The following is a 21,367-nucleotide window of genomic DNA, read 5'->3' on the forward strand; positions in this document are numbered from 1 at the left end:
TTTTTTTTTGAGACAGAGTCTTGCTCTGTTGCCCTGAGTAGAGTGCCATGACATCAGCGTAGCTCACAGCAATCTCAAACTCCTGGGCTCAAGCAATCCTCCCGCCTCAGCCTCCCAAGTAGCTGGGACTACAGGCACGCACCACACACCCAGCTTAATTTTCTATTTTTAGTAATGACAGCGTCTTGCTCTTGCTCAGGCTGGTCTCAAGCTCCTGAGCTCAAGTGATCTTGAGCTTGGCCTCCCAGAGTGCTAGGATTACAGGTGTGAGCCACTGTGCCTGACCTCACGCCTGGCCTTTCATTGCTTTTTAAAGGCCTTCTTTACACATTTGGAGACCAATCATTTGTGCAAACATCTCACACTTCATGGCTTGTCTTTACACTTTCTTTATGATATCTTTTTTGGAGAGAAGTTCTGATTTAAAGTGGTCAAATTTATTTCTTTCTTGCTTATGCTTTTTTTGTTTCTTGTTTAAGAAATCTTCTCTATCTTGAGGCCATAAAGTCATTCTCCTAAATTGTCTCCTAAAAATTTTCATAGTTCTGCTTTTACTGATAAATGTTTAATCCATTGGGAATTTATTATATATGGTGTGAGGAAGCAATTTGATTTTGTTTTCTTCTATTTATTGAACATGCCCTTATATTATCAATAATTTGTAATGCTAGATCTTTCACAGATCACATTCTCATATATACTTGAGTTTCCTTCTGATGTTTTCTAGTTGGTTCTATTGGTTTGTCTTCATTAATATAGTTTTATTATATCTGTAAATTGCTACATATTGATTTTTTTGATCAAACATGTCTTGGCTATTCTTGCTCCTTTATTCATTTTTATATTGATATATTTTATAATGAGGTTATTAAAAACCCTCTTGGTTTTAATTTTCTAATTTTTTTGGGGGGGACAGTCTCACTCTGTCGCCCAGGCTAGAGTGACATGGCGTCAGCCTAGCTCACAGCAATCTCTAACTCCTGGGCTCAAGCGATCCTTCTGCCTCAGCCTCCCGAGTAGCTGGGCCTACAGGCATGCGCCACCATGCCCGGCTAATTTTCTCTATATATTTTAGTTGGCCAATTAATTTCTTTTTATTTTTTGTAGAGACAGGGTCTCACTCTTGCTCAGGCTGGTTTCGAACTCCTGACATTGAGCCATCCACCTGCCTCGGCCTCCCAGAGTGCTAGGATTACAGGTGTGAGCCACCACGCCCGGCCTGATTTTCTATTTTTATAGTTAGTTTTTATGGATATGGGATTCTTTTTTCTGTTCATGATGATTTGTTAGAGTTTTCTGAACAAGCAATAGCACCACACTAATCTGGTTCCACTTTTATGTATTGAAGTTATAAGTAGTTTTTCAGTTGCCCTGGACCCCTAGGTTGAAGGTCATGTAACCCAAGTATGCCCAGATAAATCAAGCATACACTAGATGGAACCCAAGTGCTCAGACCTAGGAGCAGGGACTGATTAAGAAGTGGACACTACATAGCAGGATCTAGGATCTGATCAGCTCAAGCCCTGGCATCACCACATGGCAGGATCTAGTCAGAGCAGGCTTCCTGGTATCACCCGATTGCAGGATACTATCAGAACATGCCTCAGTACCCTCTGACTATAAAATCAGCCCAATTCCCCCCTTGTTCAGGGACACACTGCTTTGGGAACTATTTCCATTCTGTTCTTTACTTGTGCCAAGTAATAAAATCCCCTTGCTATAACTGACTTGGCTATGTCCATTGGCCTGATACCTGCCAAGCAAACAAACCCTTGTTTGGGAGATAACAATTACATAGAAAGTGATAGTTTGGATGGCTTACTTTATTTCTTGGTTCCAGAAGTCCCTCTTCTCCTGCAACACTGTAGTTTAGTTTCTTAATAAATGATACCTTTTGTGGTTGTCATTTTAGCCTGTCATCTCTTGATTCTTTGATTCTGTCTTATTTCTGTAGGGCCCATATCTTCAACTACATTTTTCTTTCCCTTCATCATGGACAACTTTCCTTTCAAGATGCCTCTCTCTGTCCCAGAAGTGGATCCTTCTTAAGACTGCCTTTTCTTGCTCTTCACACTTTTCAAGCCCCACCTTTTATACCTCTGTCTTTAGCATTCTGATCTGTCTGGATTTTTCTGTGGCCCACTTAAAATAGACCACTCTACTTGACAGGTCAATATTTTATTTTATTTTATTTTGAGACAGGTTCTCTATCATCCAGGCTGGAATGCAGTGCCACGATCATAGCTTGTTGCAGCCTTGAACTCCTGGGCTCAAGTGATCCTCATGCCTCAGCTTCTTGAGTAGCTAGGGCTACAGATACGTGCCACCATGCCCAGCTAATTAAAAACATTTTTTTTTTTTTTTTTTGTAGAGACAAGGTCTCTCTGTGTTGCTAAGGCTGGTCTCAAACTCCTGGCCTCAAGTGATCCTCTTACGTGGGTCTCCCAAAGTGCTGGGATTATAGGCATGAACCACTGCACCTGGATGGCAGGTCAATATTTTATAATATTTATGTTCTACCACTACTAGAGCCCTGAGGCACTTTTTTTATGGTATCACTCTGGTTTGGCTTAGGATCTAATTCTGCTGGTTTCACATTTTACTCAAGTTCTATTTTTAATTTTATTGCCTCTGTATTTTTTGATTAACTGATCCTTACCTTTATTGCCAAGTTAGGTGTGAACTATTCATCTTCAGTGATTTTTAAGTACAATAAATCATTTGGGGAGATTTTTGAAAACACAATGGAGAGTGGAGCCCAATGATATATATTTGAAAAAGTTTATCACTTGATCCTCAGAGTATACTCTACAGTGAGAAGCACTACTGTAGGTTGAAGTAATGGTTAATGTTCTTGTACATTGTGAAATTGTCCATGTAGTAAATTGTGAGTCTATGATGTGAAGAAATTAGACTTCCATAGGAATGATTTTTAATTATCACTTTATTTGTGAATGAAATAGTAGGGATAATAATCAATGTATCTATTTTATCATGTAGTATATTAATTCAATAAATATTTCGTTGAAAGGCTATTATCCCCTTAGATACCAGGGATACAAAATTGAAAAGACATTATCCTTATATTCATTCTGATCAAGGACAGATGTGGAAATGTAAACACTTAAAAGTATTATTTAATGGTTATGGGAGAGTGGACACAGGATACTTTAGGAGCTGTTAAGAGGGTAGAATCAGGTACAGTTTGCTCCACCCTTTCTTCCTTTGTTTCTTTCTTTCTGATGAATCTTTTTTGGACACTGTGGTGGATGCTAGGGACAGAGTAGTGAACAAGGCAGCTGTAGTGTCTGTTTTCAAAGTCCACAGTCTTTGGAAGAACATGGATGCTATATCGTAAAAGTGGACAAGTGTCCAGGGTACTATTGGGATAGTAGGACCTAAGTTTCCTGGAAGCAATGATTTCTAAACTGTGAGTCTTGATTAAGTTAAGAAGTTGGAAGGATAACATTCCAGGTTGCAAAGACTCAGATGTAGGAGAGAATATAGTGTTTTCAAGGTAAAACCAGTTGTTTGGTGTCCTTAGAATGTAGGGTATGTTGGGGGATAGATGAGCATGAAAAGGTCGATGTAGGGAGAGTCTCAAATGAATTTTGTATTCTCTTTGCTATCATGGAGCTATGTTTAAGGATTCATATACCAAATATATCTGGGAGCATAGTGATTAAATTGAGACTTGAAAAATTAATAAATGTGTGTTTATTTAGATGGGAGGGGTGGGCAGAGAAATGAACAGAGGCACAAAAAGACCTATCATGTCCTATATAAGTCATTTGGGATTCTGGGAGTATAAAATGTGGAGGTGAAGAGAAGTGGAAGATGAGATTGGGCAGTTAGGAAGTGAGAGGGTCATAAGGATGCATTTATTAATATGCATGCAAGAGTTTGTGTTTTACATTTTATTTGTTAGGCAGCCATTAAAAATATATTATACAATACCCATTCTGAAAAATGAATTAAATATTAAGACACATAGAAAATGTATTCTTATGGCAGTTTAATTCTGCATTTTATCAAATAATAATTAAAACTCCAAAATAAATAAATGTATATTTTATTTTTAAATTTTCAGATAGAAAATCCTCGCTATCTAAGACAGAAGCCTATCCCAGTTTCTCTGGTACGTGGGGGATCTGTTGGACTTTTTCTAGGGACAGGCATTTTTAAATAAAAATAATCATTAAGTTATTTACAATAAATATTGTATATCTGTATTATGAAGCATAATAATTTTTTAATTCTATAACGTGGAAGGGAATTAATCACTTTTTTCTTCCAATGTTAATATTATTTTGGTGTGGGCTTCAGGAAGTTTAGAAGTTTACGTTTGGATTAAGGATAAACCAGATCTGAAAAAAATATTAACTAACTCTTAATCATTCAACAGATGACTCCCAAATTCAGCCTGAGGAAATCTAGCAGTCTCCACGACGATCATTTCTTCTCTCGAATGCATGAGAAAGAGGTAGGATTGAGATGTTTCTGATGTACTTAATTGTTTTAATATTTTGTCTAATATGAGTTTTTAGGTTCTAGTTAATATAATAATGATACATGGTAGGAAGAGATTGTCTTTGAAGCAAATATATAATCATGATGCAGGATAGGCAGAGTCTGTCGTTCTCTTTTTCAAGTGCTCATCTCTTACCTTATGTGTCTCAGCTCCACTCCTAGACAGGGTATGCTGAGGCACTCTCTTCTGTCAGTTCTGGATTTTCAGGGAGGTGGGGGAAATGGCAGTTTTTAGAATCAATATCTTTGTCCTCTAGTAAATTTATTTAAATAATTATATTTTTCATTTTTATTTTATTTTTCTTTCATTTTCCTGAGGAGGCTTCTATGATTTCTTGAAGTTCAATTTCAATGTGGTTCTTTTCAGTGTGATAGAATTTTCTTACCACTCTGTTTAAAAAATATCACAAAAGGCATTTATATATTTTCTCTTAGATATTCCAAGGAGCATTATCAGCATTCCTTTATTTTTGCTCATAATGAAGGAGGAAGGGCTATTTTGTTATTTTAAATTTCAGTCTGGTAGAATTATTACTACTGATCTCAGTAATATTCTGTGTCACTTTATAGCTCCAATTGAAGGCATGCAGAGTTTTCTTTTTTTAATTGACAAAAATTGTACATACTTATCATGTACAACATGTTTTGAAATATGTATACATTGTGGAATGGATAAATTGAGCTAATTGACATATGAATTACCTCATATACCACTTTTTTGATAAGAACACTTAAAATGTACTCTCAGTTATTTTTAAAATACAATGTATTATTATTAACTGAAGAAACCATGTTGTACAATAGATGTCTAGAACTTATTCTTTCCATCTCACTTAAATTTTGTATCCTTTGACCTACATCTCCCTAACCACATGGTGTCCCCTGGCCTCTGGTAACCACCATTCTATTCTTTACTCCTGTGAGTTCAACTTTTTTAGATTACACATATAAGTGCAATCATGTAGTATTTGTCTTTCTGTACCTGGCTTATTTCATTTAACATAATGTCCTCTAGGTTCATCCATGTTGTCCTGAATAACAGGATTATTTTCTTTTTTAAGACTGGATAGTATTTCATTTTATATATATATATATATATATAATTTTTTTTTTTACATTTTCTTTATCCATTTAGCCACTGATGGGCACTTAGATTAATTCCATATTTTTGGCTATTGTGAATAATGCTGCAATTAACATAGAAGTATCTCTTTGACATACTGATTTTATTTCCTTTGGATCTATACCGATAGTGAGAATGCTGGATCATATGGTCATTCTATTTTAAAACTTTTTGAGGAACTTTCGTAGTGTTTCTCATAATGGCTGTATTAATTTACATTACTGCCAACAGTGTGCAAGTGTTCCCATTTCTCCACATCCTCTCCAACACTTGTTATCTTTTGTCTTTTCAATAATAGTCATTCTAACAGGTATGGGGTGCTATCCCAATATGATTTTAATTAGCATTTCCCTTATGATTAGTAATATTGAGCAATTTTTCATATACCTGTTGGTCATTTGTATGTCTTTTTGAGAAATGTCTATTCAGATCCTTTGCTCATTTTTAACTGGGTTATTTGTATACTTATATTGAATCGTTTGAGTTCCTTATAATGTGTATTAACTCCTTATTAGATATATGGTTTGCAAATATATTGTCCCATTCTGTAGGTTATTTACTCTATTAATTCTTTCCTTTGCTATGCAGAAACTTTTAAATTTGAAGTAATCCCATTTGTCTATTTTTCTTTTGTTGATTATTCTCTTGTGCTCACATCCAATAAATCATATCCCAGACAAACATGGAGCTTTTCTCCTATGTTCTCTTCTAATTTTACAGTTTCAGGTATTACATTTAAATCTTTAATTTGTTTTGAGTTGATTTTTGTATGAGAGAAGGGTCTAATTTCTTTCTTTTCAGGCGGATGTCCAGTTTTCCCAGCATCATTTATTGAAGAGACTGTCCTTTCCTCATTGCGTGTTCTTGTCATTTTGTCAAAAACTAATTGACTGTAAAGGTGTCGGTTTATTAATGGACTCTCTGTTCTCTTATGTTGGTCTGTGTCTTTTTTTTTTTTTTTTTGCTATTCCCATGCTGTTTTGATTACTGTAGCTTTGTGGTATATTTTGAAGCCAGGTAGCATGTAGCCTTCAGCTTTGTTCTTTTTGTTCAAGATTACTTTGGTTATTTGGGATCTCTTGTGGTTTCATACAAATTTTAGGGGTTTTTTTCTATTTCTGTGAAAAATGCCATTGGAATTTTGATAGCATTGCATTAAATCTGCAGGTTGCTTTTGGTAGCAAGGACATTTTAACAATACTAATTCTTCTGATCCACGAACACAGAATATCTTTCCATTTGTGTCTTCAATTTCTTTTATCAATGTTTTATAGTTTTTAGTTTATAGGTCTTTCACTCCCTGATCAAATTTATTTCTAAATACTTTATTATTATTATTATACCTATTATAAACAGGATTGCTTTTGTTTGATTTCTCTTTTGGATAGTTTGTTGTCAATGTATAGAAAGGCTACTGATTTTTATATGTTGATTTAAATTCTGTAACTTTACTGAATTAATTTATTAGTTTTAATAGCTTCAATGGAGTCTTTAGGATTTTCTATATGTAATATCGTATTGTCTGCAAACAGAGGCAATTTTACCTCCTTCTTCTCAATTTGGATGCCTTTTATTTCTTTCTCTTGTCTAATTGCTCTGGCTAGGATCATCAGTACTATTTTGGATAGAAGTGGCAAGAGTAGGCATCCTTATCTTATTCCTGATCTCAGAGGAAAAGCTTTTGATTTTTCACCATTGATTATGGTGTTATCAGTGAGCTTGTCATGTATGGCCTTTACTGTGCTGAGGTACATTTCTTTTATACCTAATTTGTTAAGTTCTTATCATGAAAAGATGTTGAATTTTGTTAAATGATTTTTTGGTGTCTTTTGAGATGATTATGTTTTTTTTGTCCTTCATTCTGTTAATATGGTATTTCTCATTTATATATTTGCATATGCTGAACTATCCTTGAATCACTTGATCATGGTGAATGATCTTCTGAATATGCTGTTGAATTCAGCTTGCTAGCATTTTCTTGAGGAATTTTGAATCTATTTTCATCAGGAATATTGGCCTGTAATTTTGTTTCCTTGTGTCCTTGTGTGGATTTGGTATCAGGATAACATTGGCTTCATAATATAAGTTTGGAAGTGTTCCCTCCACTTTAATTTTTTGGAAGAGTTTGAGCAGGATTGGTATTAGTTCTTCTTTGAATGTTTGGTAGAATTCAGCAGTGCAGCCATTAGGTCCTGGGCTTTTGTTTGTTGAGAAGTTTTTTATTAACGAGTCAATCTCCTTGCTTGTTATTGGTCTGTTCAGAGTTTGTATTTCTTCATGATTCAGTCATGGTAGGTAGGCTATCCAATTTGTTGGTGTATAATGGTTCATAATAGTCTTTTATGATCCTTTGTATTTCTGTAGTATCAGATTTAATATCTTCTCTTTAATTTCTATTTTCATTTATTTGAATCTTGTCTTTTTTCTTAGTCAAGCTAATGTTTTGTCAATTTTATTTATCTTTTAAAAAGCTGTTAATTTCACTAATTTTCTATTTTTTTTCTAGTATCTATTTCATTTTTTTCTGCTCTGATATTTATGATTTCCTTCCTTGTATGAACTTTGGACCTGGTTTGTTTTTTTCCTTGTTATTTGAGGTATAATGTTAAGTTGTTTGAGATCTTTCTTTTTTATTTTTTTAATTTTTTATTTTGAGACCGAGTCTCGCTTGTTGCCCTGGCTAGAGTGAGTACCCTGGCGTCAGCTCACAGCAACTTCAAACTCGTGGGCTCAAGCAATCCTGCTGCCTCAGCCTCCCGAGTACAGGGACTACAGACACGCACCACCATGCCCGGCTAATTTTTTCTATATATATTAGTTGGCCAATTAATTTCTTTCTATTTATAGTAGAGACGGGTCTCCCTCTTGCTCAGGCTGGTTTCGAACTCCTGACCTCAAGCAATCCACCGACTTCGGCCTCCCAGAGTGCTAGGATTACAGGCATGAACCACCGCGCACAGCCTGTTTGAGATCTTTCTTCTCTTTGATGTAGACATTTATTGCTACCAGCTTCCCTCTTAGAACCACTTTTCTTGTGTCCCATAAGTTTTGGTATGTTGGTTTTTATTTTTGTTTGTCTATAGATATTTCAAAATTTCTTCTTGGACCTATTGGTTGTTCGGGAACATGTTGTTTAATTTCCATATATTTTGAATTTTCTGAGATTCTTCCTGTTACTGATTTCTGGTTTCCAAGCATGTGGTCAGAAAAGATACTTGATATAATTTCAGTCTTCTATTTGTGAAGACTTGTTTTGTGGACTAACATACGGTCCATGCTGGAGAATATTTCACGTGTGCATGAGAAGAATGTGTATTCTGATGCCGTTGAATGGTACACATTATAAATGTGTTTTATGTTCATTTGCCTTAAAGCATAATTTATATCTGATGCTTCCTCATTGATTTTCTGTCTGGACGATCTTTTCATTGCTGAAAGTATGATATTGAAGGCTTCTATTAATATATTATAGTCTTTCTCTTACTTCATATCTGTGAATATTTGCTTTATATATTTAGGTGCTCTCATGTTGGGTGAATATATATTTATGTTATATGCTCTTGATGAAATAAGGCCTTTATCAATTTATAATAACCTCATGTGTCTATACAGTTTTGACTTAAAGTCTATTTTATCTGATATAAATATATCTGATATAAGTATATCTACCCTTGCTTTCTTTTTATTTTCATTTACATGATATATCTTTTCCCATCCCTTCATTTTCAGTCTATGTGTATCCTTAAACATGAAATTTAAGCAACATATGGTTGGGTTTTATTTTTTCACTCATTCAGTTACTCTATGTCTTTTGATTGGATAATGTACTCCATTTACATTCAAGGTAATTTTTGATAGGTAGGCACTTGCTATGGCCATTTTAGAATTTGTTTTCTGGCTGTTTTGTAGATATTTTGTTCCATTCTTCCTCTCTTGCTGTCTTCCTTTGTGATCTGATGGTTTTCTGTGGTGGTATGCTTTGAATACTTTCTTTTTGTGTTTTGTGCAACTACTATAGATTCTTGCTTTGTGGTTACCATGAGGCTTACATAAAACATCTTATAATTGGCTACTTTAAGCTGATAATAACTTAACTTTCTTCCATATGAAAACTTTATACTTTTACTCTCCCTTAATTTTGTGTTTTTGATGTATAAAGATTTATATCTTTTTATATTGTATGTCTCTTAAGAAATTATTATATATATATTATTATGTTTAATATAATATCTTCCTACTATGGATATAAATGATTTCCATACCGTTACAGTGTTAGAATATTCTGAATTTGGCTGTGTACTTACTTTTACCAGTGAGTTTTATCTTTTCATATGTTTTTGTGTTACTCACTAGTATCCTTTACTTTCAGCTTCAAGGTTTCCCTTTAGCATTTCTTGTAAGATGGATCTGGTGGTAATCAACTTCCTCAGCTTTTTTTTGTCTGGAAAAATCTTTATCTGTTTTTCATTTTTGAAAGATAGTTTTGCTGCTTATGGTATTCTTGATTGGCAGTTTTTTCTTTCAGTACTTTGAATATGTCATCCGACTCTCTACTGGCCTGCAAAATTTCCACTGAAAACCACTGTTAGCTTATTGGAATTCCAGTGGGCCTGATTCCTTGTTCCACTGGGGCCTGAGTACACAGGGGCCTGAGTCCATATGACCCCATCTGGGTCATGCATCTGCAGGAATCTTGGTCCATGGAGGCTAGCCTGTTACCAGGGTCTATTGAGATGGGCCTGACCGCCGGGTCTGCTAGCCAGGCTTAGATCCTGGTTTTGCTGGGGTATGAGGTGTCCATATGGGTTGGCCTAGAGGTTGAGGCCCTAGGCACCAGACTGGTCCAGTGATGCTGACTGGGTATTGGGGTGGGTTTGTAGCCTGGGCTGTGCGGGCTGACCTAGCTCTGAATCTTGGGACATGTCTGGAGCTTGGGACGGAAGGCCCTGGCCTGGTACCTAATCAGGCCTGAAGCTTGGGGTTATGGGAGCCGACCTGGTGCTGAGTGTGATCTGAGTCTGCTGGGCTGGCCCAGAACTTGGGCTGCAGGATCTGGCCTGGTTCCAGAGTAGACCTAGAAGCCTAGTCCATGGGTACTGGCCTGGAGTCTGGGTTGCAGAGCCTGACCTGGAACCTAGGTCTGTGGGGGCTGGCCTGGCTCTAGGTTGAACCCAAAGCTTAGGCTGCTGGGGTTGGCCCAGCACTGGGGTCAGTTTGGATTCCAGGGCTGCTGGGACTGGCATGGCTGTGGGTGGGACCTGGGGACCAAATCTCCTGGGCAAGTTTGGAGCCTGGGGTTGTTAGATTCCACCTTGTACAAGGGTAGGCCTGTAGGCTCACTCTTGGGGTACTGGCTTGGAGTCTGGGGCCACAGGGGTCTGCCTGATAATGAGTTTTACTGGGACTGGCACAGTGATAGGGTTTGAGGCAAAGTTTACAGTGCTCACTTTTCTAATCTTCCCCCAAGTGGAGGGTATCTCTCTTCACGCCCATGCTGCCTGAAGCTAGGGGATGGATGATACCGGTAATGTAAAACTACCCACTTCAATGTGTATTTTTGAAATTTCTGCACTATGCCTAGGTGCTATAATGTTTCATTTGGTTTCCTTAGTTCTTGTGAAGGTATTTTTGTGTGTGGATAGTTGCTCAAATTGATTTTTCCTCAGGAAGACAAGTGCTTAGAAGTCCTAGTTGCCATCTTGCTGACACCAATCTCAGGGTTTTGTTTCTTGTACAATCATGGTGTTTAAAAACTGTTGAAATAAAATTGAATTACATTATAAAAAGCCTTTGGGGGTAATACTTCTTATAATCAAACATACCTTCTTTTAAGCTCTTGTTTTGAATTTCTTTCTTTTCTTTTTTATAACTGTCATGAAATATTTTTAAAATTATTCCAAGTCATTCCCAACCATTTTTTTAAAAAAATTGATTTTGTGTTACTTATTCCTACTGAGGCTGCTTACCATAAAATAATTAAAAGAATTGAAAAGAAGTAGTGGCTTAAGCATTTTTTTTTTGTCTTTCATGAAATAATATCTGTACTTTTTAGGATGACAACTTGGGGCAGGAGTAAACATCCCAATGCTACCCACATAGGTTTGGAAAGAAGAAAGAAAAAAACATTTAAAGCTATCATATATTGCATCAGAGATTCATTTTTAAATGTGTGTGGCTTTATTTTTTTCCACATGCTTATTTTTTGTTTTTCTTTTGGCATATTGTAAAAATATTTCTAGCATCATTGAGTAGTTTATGTGTAAACATTAACTTATTCCATCTTAAAATATATCCATTGTATATTTTTCTAAAAATAACTTTGTGCAATTACCTACTCATTTCTGACTTGTTTTGATGAATTAAAAATTTTTTTTTAGAGACAGGGTGTTGCTGTGTTGCTTAGGATGGAGTGTAGTGACTGGTCATAGCTCACTGTAGCCTCGAACTCCTGGGCTCAAGTGATCCTCCTTGCCTCAGCCTCTCAAAGAGCTGGGATTATAGGCATGAGCCACCATGCCTGGCTCTTGATGACATTTTTTTTTATCATGTTTTTTCTCCATCATAAAATATTTAAAAGCATATGCTGAGTTGTCCCAATGTGAGAACTTAGTTCCTCTGTCTTTTAAAGTAGCATGTTTGATTTTAAAATAATTTATGTGCACTTTTATTGAAGAATTTTGAAAAACAGAGACATGTAAAGAAGGAAATAAAATCACCTACAGATAGAAATTGTTCTTTTTGTGAAATAAAATAGAAAATTTCCTTTGACCTTTACCTCTGTCTACATTGAATGTTCCTACCTGTTGCCTAAAAATGGATGCTGCTTCTTTCTTACATATGTTGCCAATTAGACTTTTTTCTGTGAGTCTGCTAGTTAAATGTAGAATTTAATTAAATACAAAATAAAGAGATCCATAGTTAATTGACATAAGAAATTAGAGAACAGGTATTGTTAAACATTCATATGAAATATATCATTCAGATACATACAATGTCACAAAATTTAATAAATAATTATATGAAGGAATATGATTGTAACCACCACTCAGGCAAGGATTAGATCATTGCCAATATCCCAGAAGCCTGCTGTCTGACCCTTTAATCTCTTCCATCTTCCCTAAAAGTAATTACTATCCTTATATTTCTGATGATAATTTCCACCTATTTGCTTTTAAATTGATATTAGCACTAATATCAGCATCTTTAAAAATGAAAATATTTTTATTTTATCAATTTTGAACTTTATATAAACAGAACTAAACTTTATAAATTCTTTTGTGTCTTGTTTCTTTTGCTCAGTAGTATGTTGGAGACATTCATCCATGTTGTGCCATATAGCTATAGTAGGTTGTTTGCACTGCTTTCTATTAATTTGCCACAACTTCTTGCCATTTTGTTGATAAATCTATTCTAATTTTTGGCTTTTTCAAACTGGAATTCTATGACCAATCTTGTATATATATCCTGATATATATATGCAAGAGTTTCTATAGGATAATGTTTGACAAAGTATGGGTCATGAATCCCAGGCTCTCTGAGACTCTTTCATGAGGTCAAAATTGTTTTTGTAGTAATATTTAAATGTTATGTTTTTTATTGTGTTGACATTTGCACTGATGGTGCAAAAGCAATGCTGGGTAAAACTATGTCTATTATTTAAATAGTTGTCTTTTGAGGAAACTATGCAAAGATAAAAATGGTCTTTTAAGCTTTTCCCCTTGTTTACTATTTCTGGTACTCTTATTTCTTTTGCTTCTAAGTTTTCATCTGGTATAGTTCCTTTCATCCTTAAGAACATCTTTTAGTATTTTTTTTTTAGTGCAATGCTAATGGTGATAACTTATGTTATCTTTTCTTTTAGCTGAATTCTTTTTTCTTTCAGCACTTCTAAAATATTATTCCCTTGTCCTCTGGTCTCCATTGTTTTTTTTTTTTATGTTTTTATTTTTTTTGAGATAGAGTCTCACTGTGTTACCCGGGCTAGAGTGCCGTGCGGTCAGCCTAGCTCACAGCAACCTCAAATTCCTGCACTCAAGCAATCCTTCTGCCTCAGCCTCCTGAGTAGCTGGGACTACAGGCATGTGCCACTATGCCCGGGTAATTTCGTCTATATATTTTTAGTTGGCCAATTAATTTCTTTCTATTTTTAGAGACAGGGTCTTGCTTTTGCTCAGGCTAGTTTCGAACTATTGACATTGAGAGATCCTCCCACCTCAGGCTCCCAGAGTGCTAGGATTACAAGCATGAGCCAATGCATCCAGCCTGGTCTCCATTGTTTCTGATGGTAGGCAAGCAGTTATTCTTATCATTGTTCCTTGATTGTAGTATCTTTCTCTCTGGCTGCTTTTAAGATTTTCTCTTTACCTTTGATTTTCAACAGTTTAACTGTGATGTTCCCAGGTGTTATTTTCTTTGTATTTATGCTGCATAGAGTTCCCTAAACACCTTCTTCTCGAAGTCAGTATTTTTTATTTTTTCTCAAACTTTGGAAATTTGTGGCCATTATTTCTTAAAAATTTTTCTCACTCTCTTCAGTAGGTACTCCAACTACATGTATATTAGACTATTTGGTTTTGTTCCACAGGCTCCTAAAGTGCTGTTTATTTTTTTATAAATTCTTCATCCTGTTTTTTCTCTCAGGTTTTTGTATTAGAGAATTTCTATCGGTTTGTCATCAAACTTATGGACACTTTCTTGTGCTATCTAAATCTTCTGTTAAGCTCATCTACTGAATTTTTCTTTTTTTTAATTATTATAATTTTCAGTTGTGTAATTTTCATGTTTCATTTTTATAATTTCTATTTCTCTGATGAGATTCCATGTCTGTTCTGTCATTAAAATTATATTTCCCTTAATTATTTGAATATATTTTCATTTAGTTCTTTGGAGCTGTTTATATTAACTGTTCTAAACTCTTGTGTGCTGAATAGGGTCATTTTAGAGCTTATCAACTTCCTTTATTTATTTATTTTGCTTTTGCCTATAGATAAAATTCTTTTTCTTTCTTTTTCTGGTGCATATTTATTAATTTCTGTGTAAAGGACATTGTGGATGATACATTGTAGAGACTATGGATTCAGTTATTTTCCTCCACAGAATATTGATATTTTCTTGTTTGTTTGTTCTTGTAGTCTGTTCAATTATTAGTCAGTCACCTTCAAGTTGTGTAGACATGGTTTTACATTTTGTTAAGGCACATCTGTGGAGAGCCAAAGATATTCCCAAACCCTTCCAACATGGTGGGACCCAATTTATAAACTGTTTTCTGAGGCTTGCTTTGAGTCCTTTTTAGGCAGGTTTAGAGGAGGCTTGAGGTGTGGCTTTTACATTGTTTTAGCTGGATGATCAGGTGTTTGCAAGTTGTTAAGAAGGTTCTCCACTATGGTTGGAGAGGGTCTTTGGTGTCTCCTAGCACTGTTTAATCTGTAGAATCTGTTATATTTTCTACCCTGTAGCAGCAATGCTTTATTATTTACAAAATATGTGTACATCCAGCCCATCAGCCCATAGTCAATGACTAACAGAGGACTCTGCTGGGCACCTCATCTCTCCCTAGTGCCCTATACTTAAGATTCCAACTTCTTTAACTGCTCTGAACTCTGACCTCTGCCTTCTCAGATTAGTAGGCCTGCGGTGCTACACTTGGATTCCAGTTGCTGTACTCAGGCAGAGAGTTGAAGCTATTGGGGGGAGCAATTTATGAGGATCATAGGATCGCACTGCCTGTTGTCAAGTACCTGAGAATGGTTACCTCATATATATTATCCCATTTTATGGTTGTTAACAGTGGGAGGTTAGACTAGTACTAGTTGCTTCATTGTAGCCTAAGGTAGATTTCCAGGCTTCTTAAATTTGAAATTGATACAGTATATTCTGATCCTATGAAAAGAAAACCTAACTGTTGTTGGAGTCAGGGTTACTTGGAAGTCAAACAAATTAGAAGTGTAATATTTAGTCTTTCCATTTCAGTCTTTTGTGTTAAACTAAATTAAGTAATACTATTTACTGCCTTTTACATATACATATATGTGCATATAGATGCAACATATATACATATCGATATTTATATCTACATCTAAATCTTGTATCCTTGTGTTGTTTTTATATACTATACTAGTAAGATTGTTTTTATATTCCAATCTTGATGATTTGTCATGCTCTAGAGCTGCAACCTCCAACCCCTGGGGCCACGGACCAGTACTGGTCAGTGGCTTGTTAGGAACTTGGCCCCACAGCAGCAGGTGAGTGGTAGGCAAGCGAGTGAGTGAGCAAAGCTTCATCTGTATTTACAGCCGCTCCCCATCACTTGCATCACCACATAAGCTCCATCTCCTGTTAGATCAGCTGCTGTATTAGATTCTTATAAGAGCACAAACCCTACTGTAAACTGCACGTGAGAGATCTAGGTTGTGTGCTCCTTGTGAGAATCTAATACCTGATTATCTGAGGTGGAGCTGAGGTAGTGATGCTAGTGCTGGGGAGCGGCTGCGAATACAGATTATCATTAGCAGAGAGGTGTGACTCACAATAAATGTAATGTACTTGAATCATTCCTAAACCATCTCTCCCCCACCCCCCTGGTCTGTGGAAAAATTGTCTTCCATGAAACCTGTCCCTGGTGCCAAAAGGTTTGGGGACTGCTGCCCTAGAGTACAGGGAAGAGATATAGAGCTATTCTGTGTAAAGGTAAGAGTTTCCAGAGAAGAGATACTCTTTTTTTTTTTTTTTTTAAAGAATGGCTGTGGAGAAACTTTCTTTTTAATATTACCATTATAGAAACTTGATGTTTACTATTTTAACCAAGTTATTAAACCTTATATTGGAAATATTACAAAAAACCAATCTCCTTCTAATATGATGCAATGAAAAAGGATACAATATTACTTTAGTGTCATTCTTGCCAAAATCTCATAAATATAACCACGAGGAAACATCAGACAAATTCAATAACTGGTATATTCTTCAACAATGTCAAGGTCATAAAACATAAAGTTATTCCAGATTAAAGGAGATATAGTTGATATAACAACTAAAGGCAATGCTTGATTCTGGATTGGATCCTGCATTGGGGAAAAAAAAGCTACAAATGGCATTATTGATTATGAAATGTACGTTAGGTAATGTTGTTGTGTAATATTATATTTCCTGAATTTGACAACTATGCTGAAAGACTGTCCTCATTCTAAGGAAATATACCCTGATGTCTTTAAGGATAAAGAGGCATGGTATTTTTAACCTACAAATAATTCAAAAAATAATATGCGTATCTCTTTCTCTTCAAATATATATGTAGATATAGATAGAAAATGATAAAGTACATGGGTTAAAATGTAAACAATTGATGAATCTGGGTAAAGGATATATGGGAGTTCCTTGAGCTATCATTGCAACTTTTTAAAAAGTTTAATGTTATACCAAAGTAAAAAGTTATAACCAGAAAAATAGAATTACTATAAATCTCTTTGGTTACAAGAACAGAGATCCATCAGGCTACCTAAAATAAAAAGGGACATTGAATTCTAGTAATCCTATTGTCATCAGGATCACTGGAGCCTGAGGTTGCGTACTCTGTGTTTATGCAATGTGATTTCTAATCTTTGCTGTGTTGTGTATTTGCTTTGCTTTTTTCTATATACTGGATTTATCTGCTTTCTCTTGGTTGCAGTACTTTAGAACTTGGATTTGTTACCCAAAGTAGCTATCTTGCTGTCTTAGCTGAGATTCTTAAGAGAGAGAATCATTTTTCTAGTGTGGCAGTCAATGCGTTAAAAGTGGATATTTGGTATATAATGTGATGATGCTAGAAATCAGATTTATTCACTTTCCTTTGGGTCATTGTGACTGATTATTTTGAATTTTAGTTCGTTATTTGTTGAGTGAGTTTTAAAACTATCTTTATAATCAAGCTATTATTTGCTGTGACTGGCCATTGAAGTCTCTATTTCATTAGCTAGGTGGTCAGCTAGTGTTTTGACAGAAATATACTTAATTGTCTGCTTCCCTCCTGAAAAATAAATCTCTAATTCCTTAAAAAAAAAGAGAGAGAGAGAGAATCTGAATGATTATTTGCTATGTAGTGGATTCCTTAAGCATGTCTTTATTCCTAATTTTGTCAATAAAGATTGAGGTGGGATAGGTGAGAAGTGGTGGGTTGGAGGGTGGTAGCACACTTACATGGTATCTAGGGCTGACTCTCAGAAGCTGAGAGTATTGCAAGTTAAAAGGCATTATGGAAAGAGCTGGCAATGAATCATGTCCTCTATACCTGGCCAGCTTTGTCATATTGCTTTTTGGGTTTAATTCTCTTTTTATAGACCCCAAAACATGCTTCCACTAAGGATCTTCACATGGACTTAGATTACTCAGCCCCCTTTCTGCATAAATAAGAAATAAATATATGATTTAGAGGCAAGAAAATGGAAACATTCAGAATTTTTTCCTTTTGTATAGTCAGTGGATAACTCTCTCTTCCACCATTCATAAAATTTAAAAGTGCTGAATCTGGCCAGGCGTGGTGGCTCAAGCCTGTAATCCTAGCACTCTGGGAGGCCGAGGCGGGCGGATTGCTCGAGGTTGGGAGTTTGAAACCATCCTGAGCGAGACCCCGTCTCTACTAAAAATAGAAAGAAATTAATTGACCAACTAAAAATATATATACAAAAAATTAGCCGGGCATGGTGGTGCATGCCTGTAGTCCCAGCTACTTGGGAGGCTGAGGCAGCAGGATTGCTTGAGCCCAGGAGTTTGAGGTTGCTGTGAGCTACGCTGACGCCACGGCACTCACTCTAGCCAGGGCAACAAAAGTGAGACTCTGTCTCAAAAAAAAAAAAAAAAAAAAAAAAAAAAAAGTGCTGAATCTGTATTAACTTTTATTTGTAAAATTTTAAAACTTCATTTTGATATGACAATTTGATCATGTATGTTTATCATGTTAAATTTGTATTTATTTATTTTGTATTTGAAACAGTAATTGAAAATATAAAGTGTATTTCAAATATTTTAAGAAAATATTTGATGATACATTTCTAATATTTTAAAAGAAAACTTTCCTGAAGGTTGTAGACTAATATTTTTGCATATTAATAACTACATTATACCATATTTTGTACTGAGTATGGTCACTTAAATTATTTTATTGAATATAATTTTTACAGTCCATTGAGGTAAGGATATTTTCCTTAATTAGCAGAAGAGGAAATAGAGTGTCAAAGTGGTGACTTGCCAGAAGTCACCAACAGTTAATATGTGCTGGGATTAGAATTAGAGTTAGAAATGAGGTCTATTAGACTTCAATGTATATATTCTCTTGAATTTTAAGGAATCAGGTGGACAAATACTTTCACATTTGAGATAACCAGTATTATATTGCTCTCCTTGAAAACTGCCACTGTCGTTCTTTTAATTCTAGGATGCACTCATTATTATTAATAAGCATTAGTTACATTTTTGCTGGCTTTGCTCAGGACACTGTTGCATGTGGCATTAATTTGGGTAGGATAGATATTGAGGTCTGTGATTCTGGGAGAGGACTGGAAAACTGTTGACAGATGTGCACTTATCAATAACTTGACATTTCTGTGGCTATTCATTCTCAAATTGTCATATTTAAATATGTAGATTAACAAGAGTATTATTAAGTGAGCATGTAGATGTGAAAAAAGAGAAAAATTAAAAGATTAGAAGAGTCTTACTGAGAAGAAAAATAACAAAGGCTAAAATACTATGTAGATTTAAATGTAAAAGCAAAATACTACTTTGAAATGACTTTTTTAGGGGGAGAAGGTAGAGGGAGGTAGAGGATAACTGATGAATATATACTTAGTGCTGTCAGTTTTGCCAGGTGAAATTTATTTTAAAGACTTTTAATTAGTTTGAAAGTAATTGAAAGAATGTAATCAACATATTCGTATATGTAATGTGATTGCTAGAACCTGTGGCTACAGGGTAAAAGTGGAAAATGATACTTTTTTATATAGGGAGTTATTTTAATTTAATTGTGTATTTTTTGCCAAAGATAAAAGTAAATTAATAACACCTTCAAAATATTTTTCTTGAAGTTGGACATGAAAACAAAAATGATAGAAGCTAAATTTCATGAAGATAAGCTTAAACTACAGCAGAAACATGATGCTGATGTTCAGAAGGTAGGATATATATCACTTATTCTTTTATTTACATTGAATTTTAAAAATATTCTGGGTCTTGTGATGATTCTTACATTTACCCATCTATCTACCCATCCCTCTATCCACTTATTTATGTACTTTATGACAGTCTGTACTAAATGGAATTTGTTAAAGTAAGATCCCAGCAAAAATTGATCTTTAAATTTCATTTGCTAAACATATATGTTTATGTAAAACCTTCTATTTATATTGCATTTTAATTCTTCTTCAACCATTCCTTTAAAGCTGACCTTCCTTTATCTGCATTCTATTTTTGCCTTCCATGAAAGTTGAAATAAGACATCAACTGTAAATATTAGAATTTGTTTTATTCTAATATTTTTTCAGCTTTCTAGTAATTAAAATTTCCCTTTTAATTTAAAAAGGAACTCTTGGACTTAGTTCTGTTTGGCACAGACTGCATGCATTATAATGCTAGCACTGACAATAAAGGCCTCTTTTTTAAGCAGCTCATTGAGATTTATGCTTTCCAATCTTTCAACCTATATTTTTAAATAAAATTTATTTTTCTTCTCAACTGGCATAGTAAAACCATCAATTTATGGTTAATCTACATGAAATTTGAGTTGATACTATATTTTAGTAATGATTAAAAACTTAGGTGATAATCATGTGTGTGTGTTTTTTTAATACACGAAGGATGATTCAAATAGAAACCTCGCATTTACTGTTTCAAAACTAAGCCTATGGTTCTACTTCCCAAAACTGAGTGACAGAGACAGAGGTAGGTAGTTGAAGCTACAGCGTCTTTTATCCAAGTTTTCTTAAAAGCTTAAAATATATTAATATTTAGTTAGGTACTTATTTGGCTCATCTCTCAAAGCAACCAGGAGGAAACAACTGATTAGATATTAGAAAGAGAAAAAATATTGAATCTTTTTTTCTCTTCTCTTCTCCCCTATTCAAATGTTAAAGACAAATAATATTTTTTGCTTTTATTACAATTTTACTTTAGTTTAATTGTTTAGATAATATTAATAGTTCTCTATAATAATTATGTTAGAGAATCAGTAATATAATTTCAATATAACATAGCCCAATGGAATAGAATCTCATGATGTATAAGATATTGATGTATAAAATAAAGGAATATGAAAATATATTTGGAACAATAATGGTGATAGAGTCTGAAATAGACCTCTTTGTATGTCTGTAACAAAGATTTATTCTAAGAAAAATATTTAATAATATAATTCTTTTCAAGAATTTCTCTTTTAAAATAAATTCTATGAGTAAAATGAAAGCAATGCATCTAGTTTGAGGTGCTGGGTAAAATATAAATAAAATCCTGAACTTATGCCAGAGTTGGAAAACATAATCATCAGTTTGTTGCTGGTATGATATTTTCTAAGTGTCAGGAATTAGGGAGGGATAAAATTTAGGGCGTTTTATTTATTAGCATACGTTCTTTTCCTTTTTTGCTTCTTCTTGGACATTAGGATGAAACTTGCTCCTTTCCTTATGAGATTGAAACAAGGAAAGGTAAAGTAAATGCTTGTAATAAAAACACTAAGAAAAATTTGGTTAG

General features: G+C 34.7%; 1 protein-coding gene across 3 annotated transcripts in view; it reads left to right on the forward strand.

Moving 5' to 3' along the window:
• The window catches only part of CEP112 (centrosomal protein 112), a 430,862-nt gene that overhangs the window by 62,684 nt on the left and 346,811 nt on the right, over nucleotides 1-21,367 (forward strand). For all 3 annotated transcript variants that reach the window (XM_075994691.1, XM_075994693.1, XM_012747355.2), the window contains 3 exons: nucleotides 4,091-4,138; nucleotides 4,406-4,483; nucleotides 19,711-19,797. In XM_075994691.1, the coding sequence (XP_075850806.1) occupies nucleotides 4,091-4,138; nucleotides 4,406-4,483; nucleotides 19,711-19,797 (213 nt within the window). The remainder of the gene's footprint in view (nucleotides 1-4,090; nucleotides 4,139-4,405; nucleotides 4,484-19,710; nucleotides 19,798-21,367) is intronic.

This window comes from Microcebus murinus, chromosome 18, assembly GCF_040939455.1.
Source record: "Microcebus murinus isolate Inina chromosome 18, M.murinus_Inina_mat1.0, whole genome shotgun sequence".
Taxonomy (NCBI): domain Eukaryota; kingdom Metazoa; phylum Chordata; class Mammalia; order Primates; family Cheirogaleidae; genus Microcebus; species Microcebus murinus.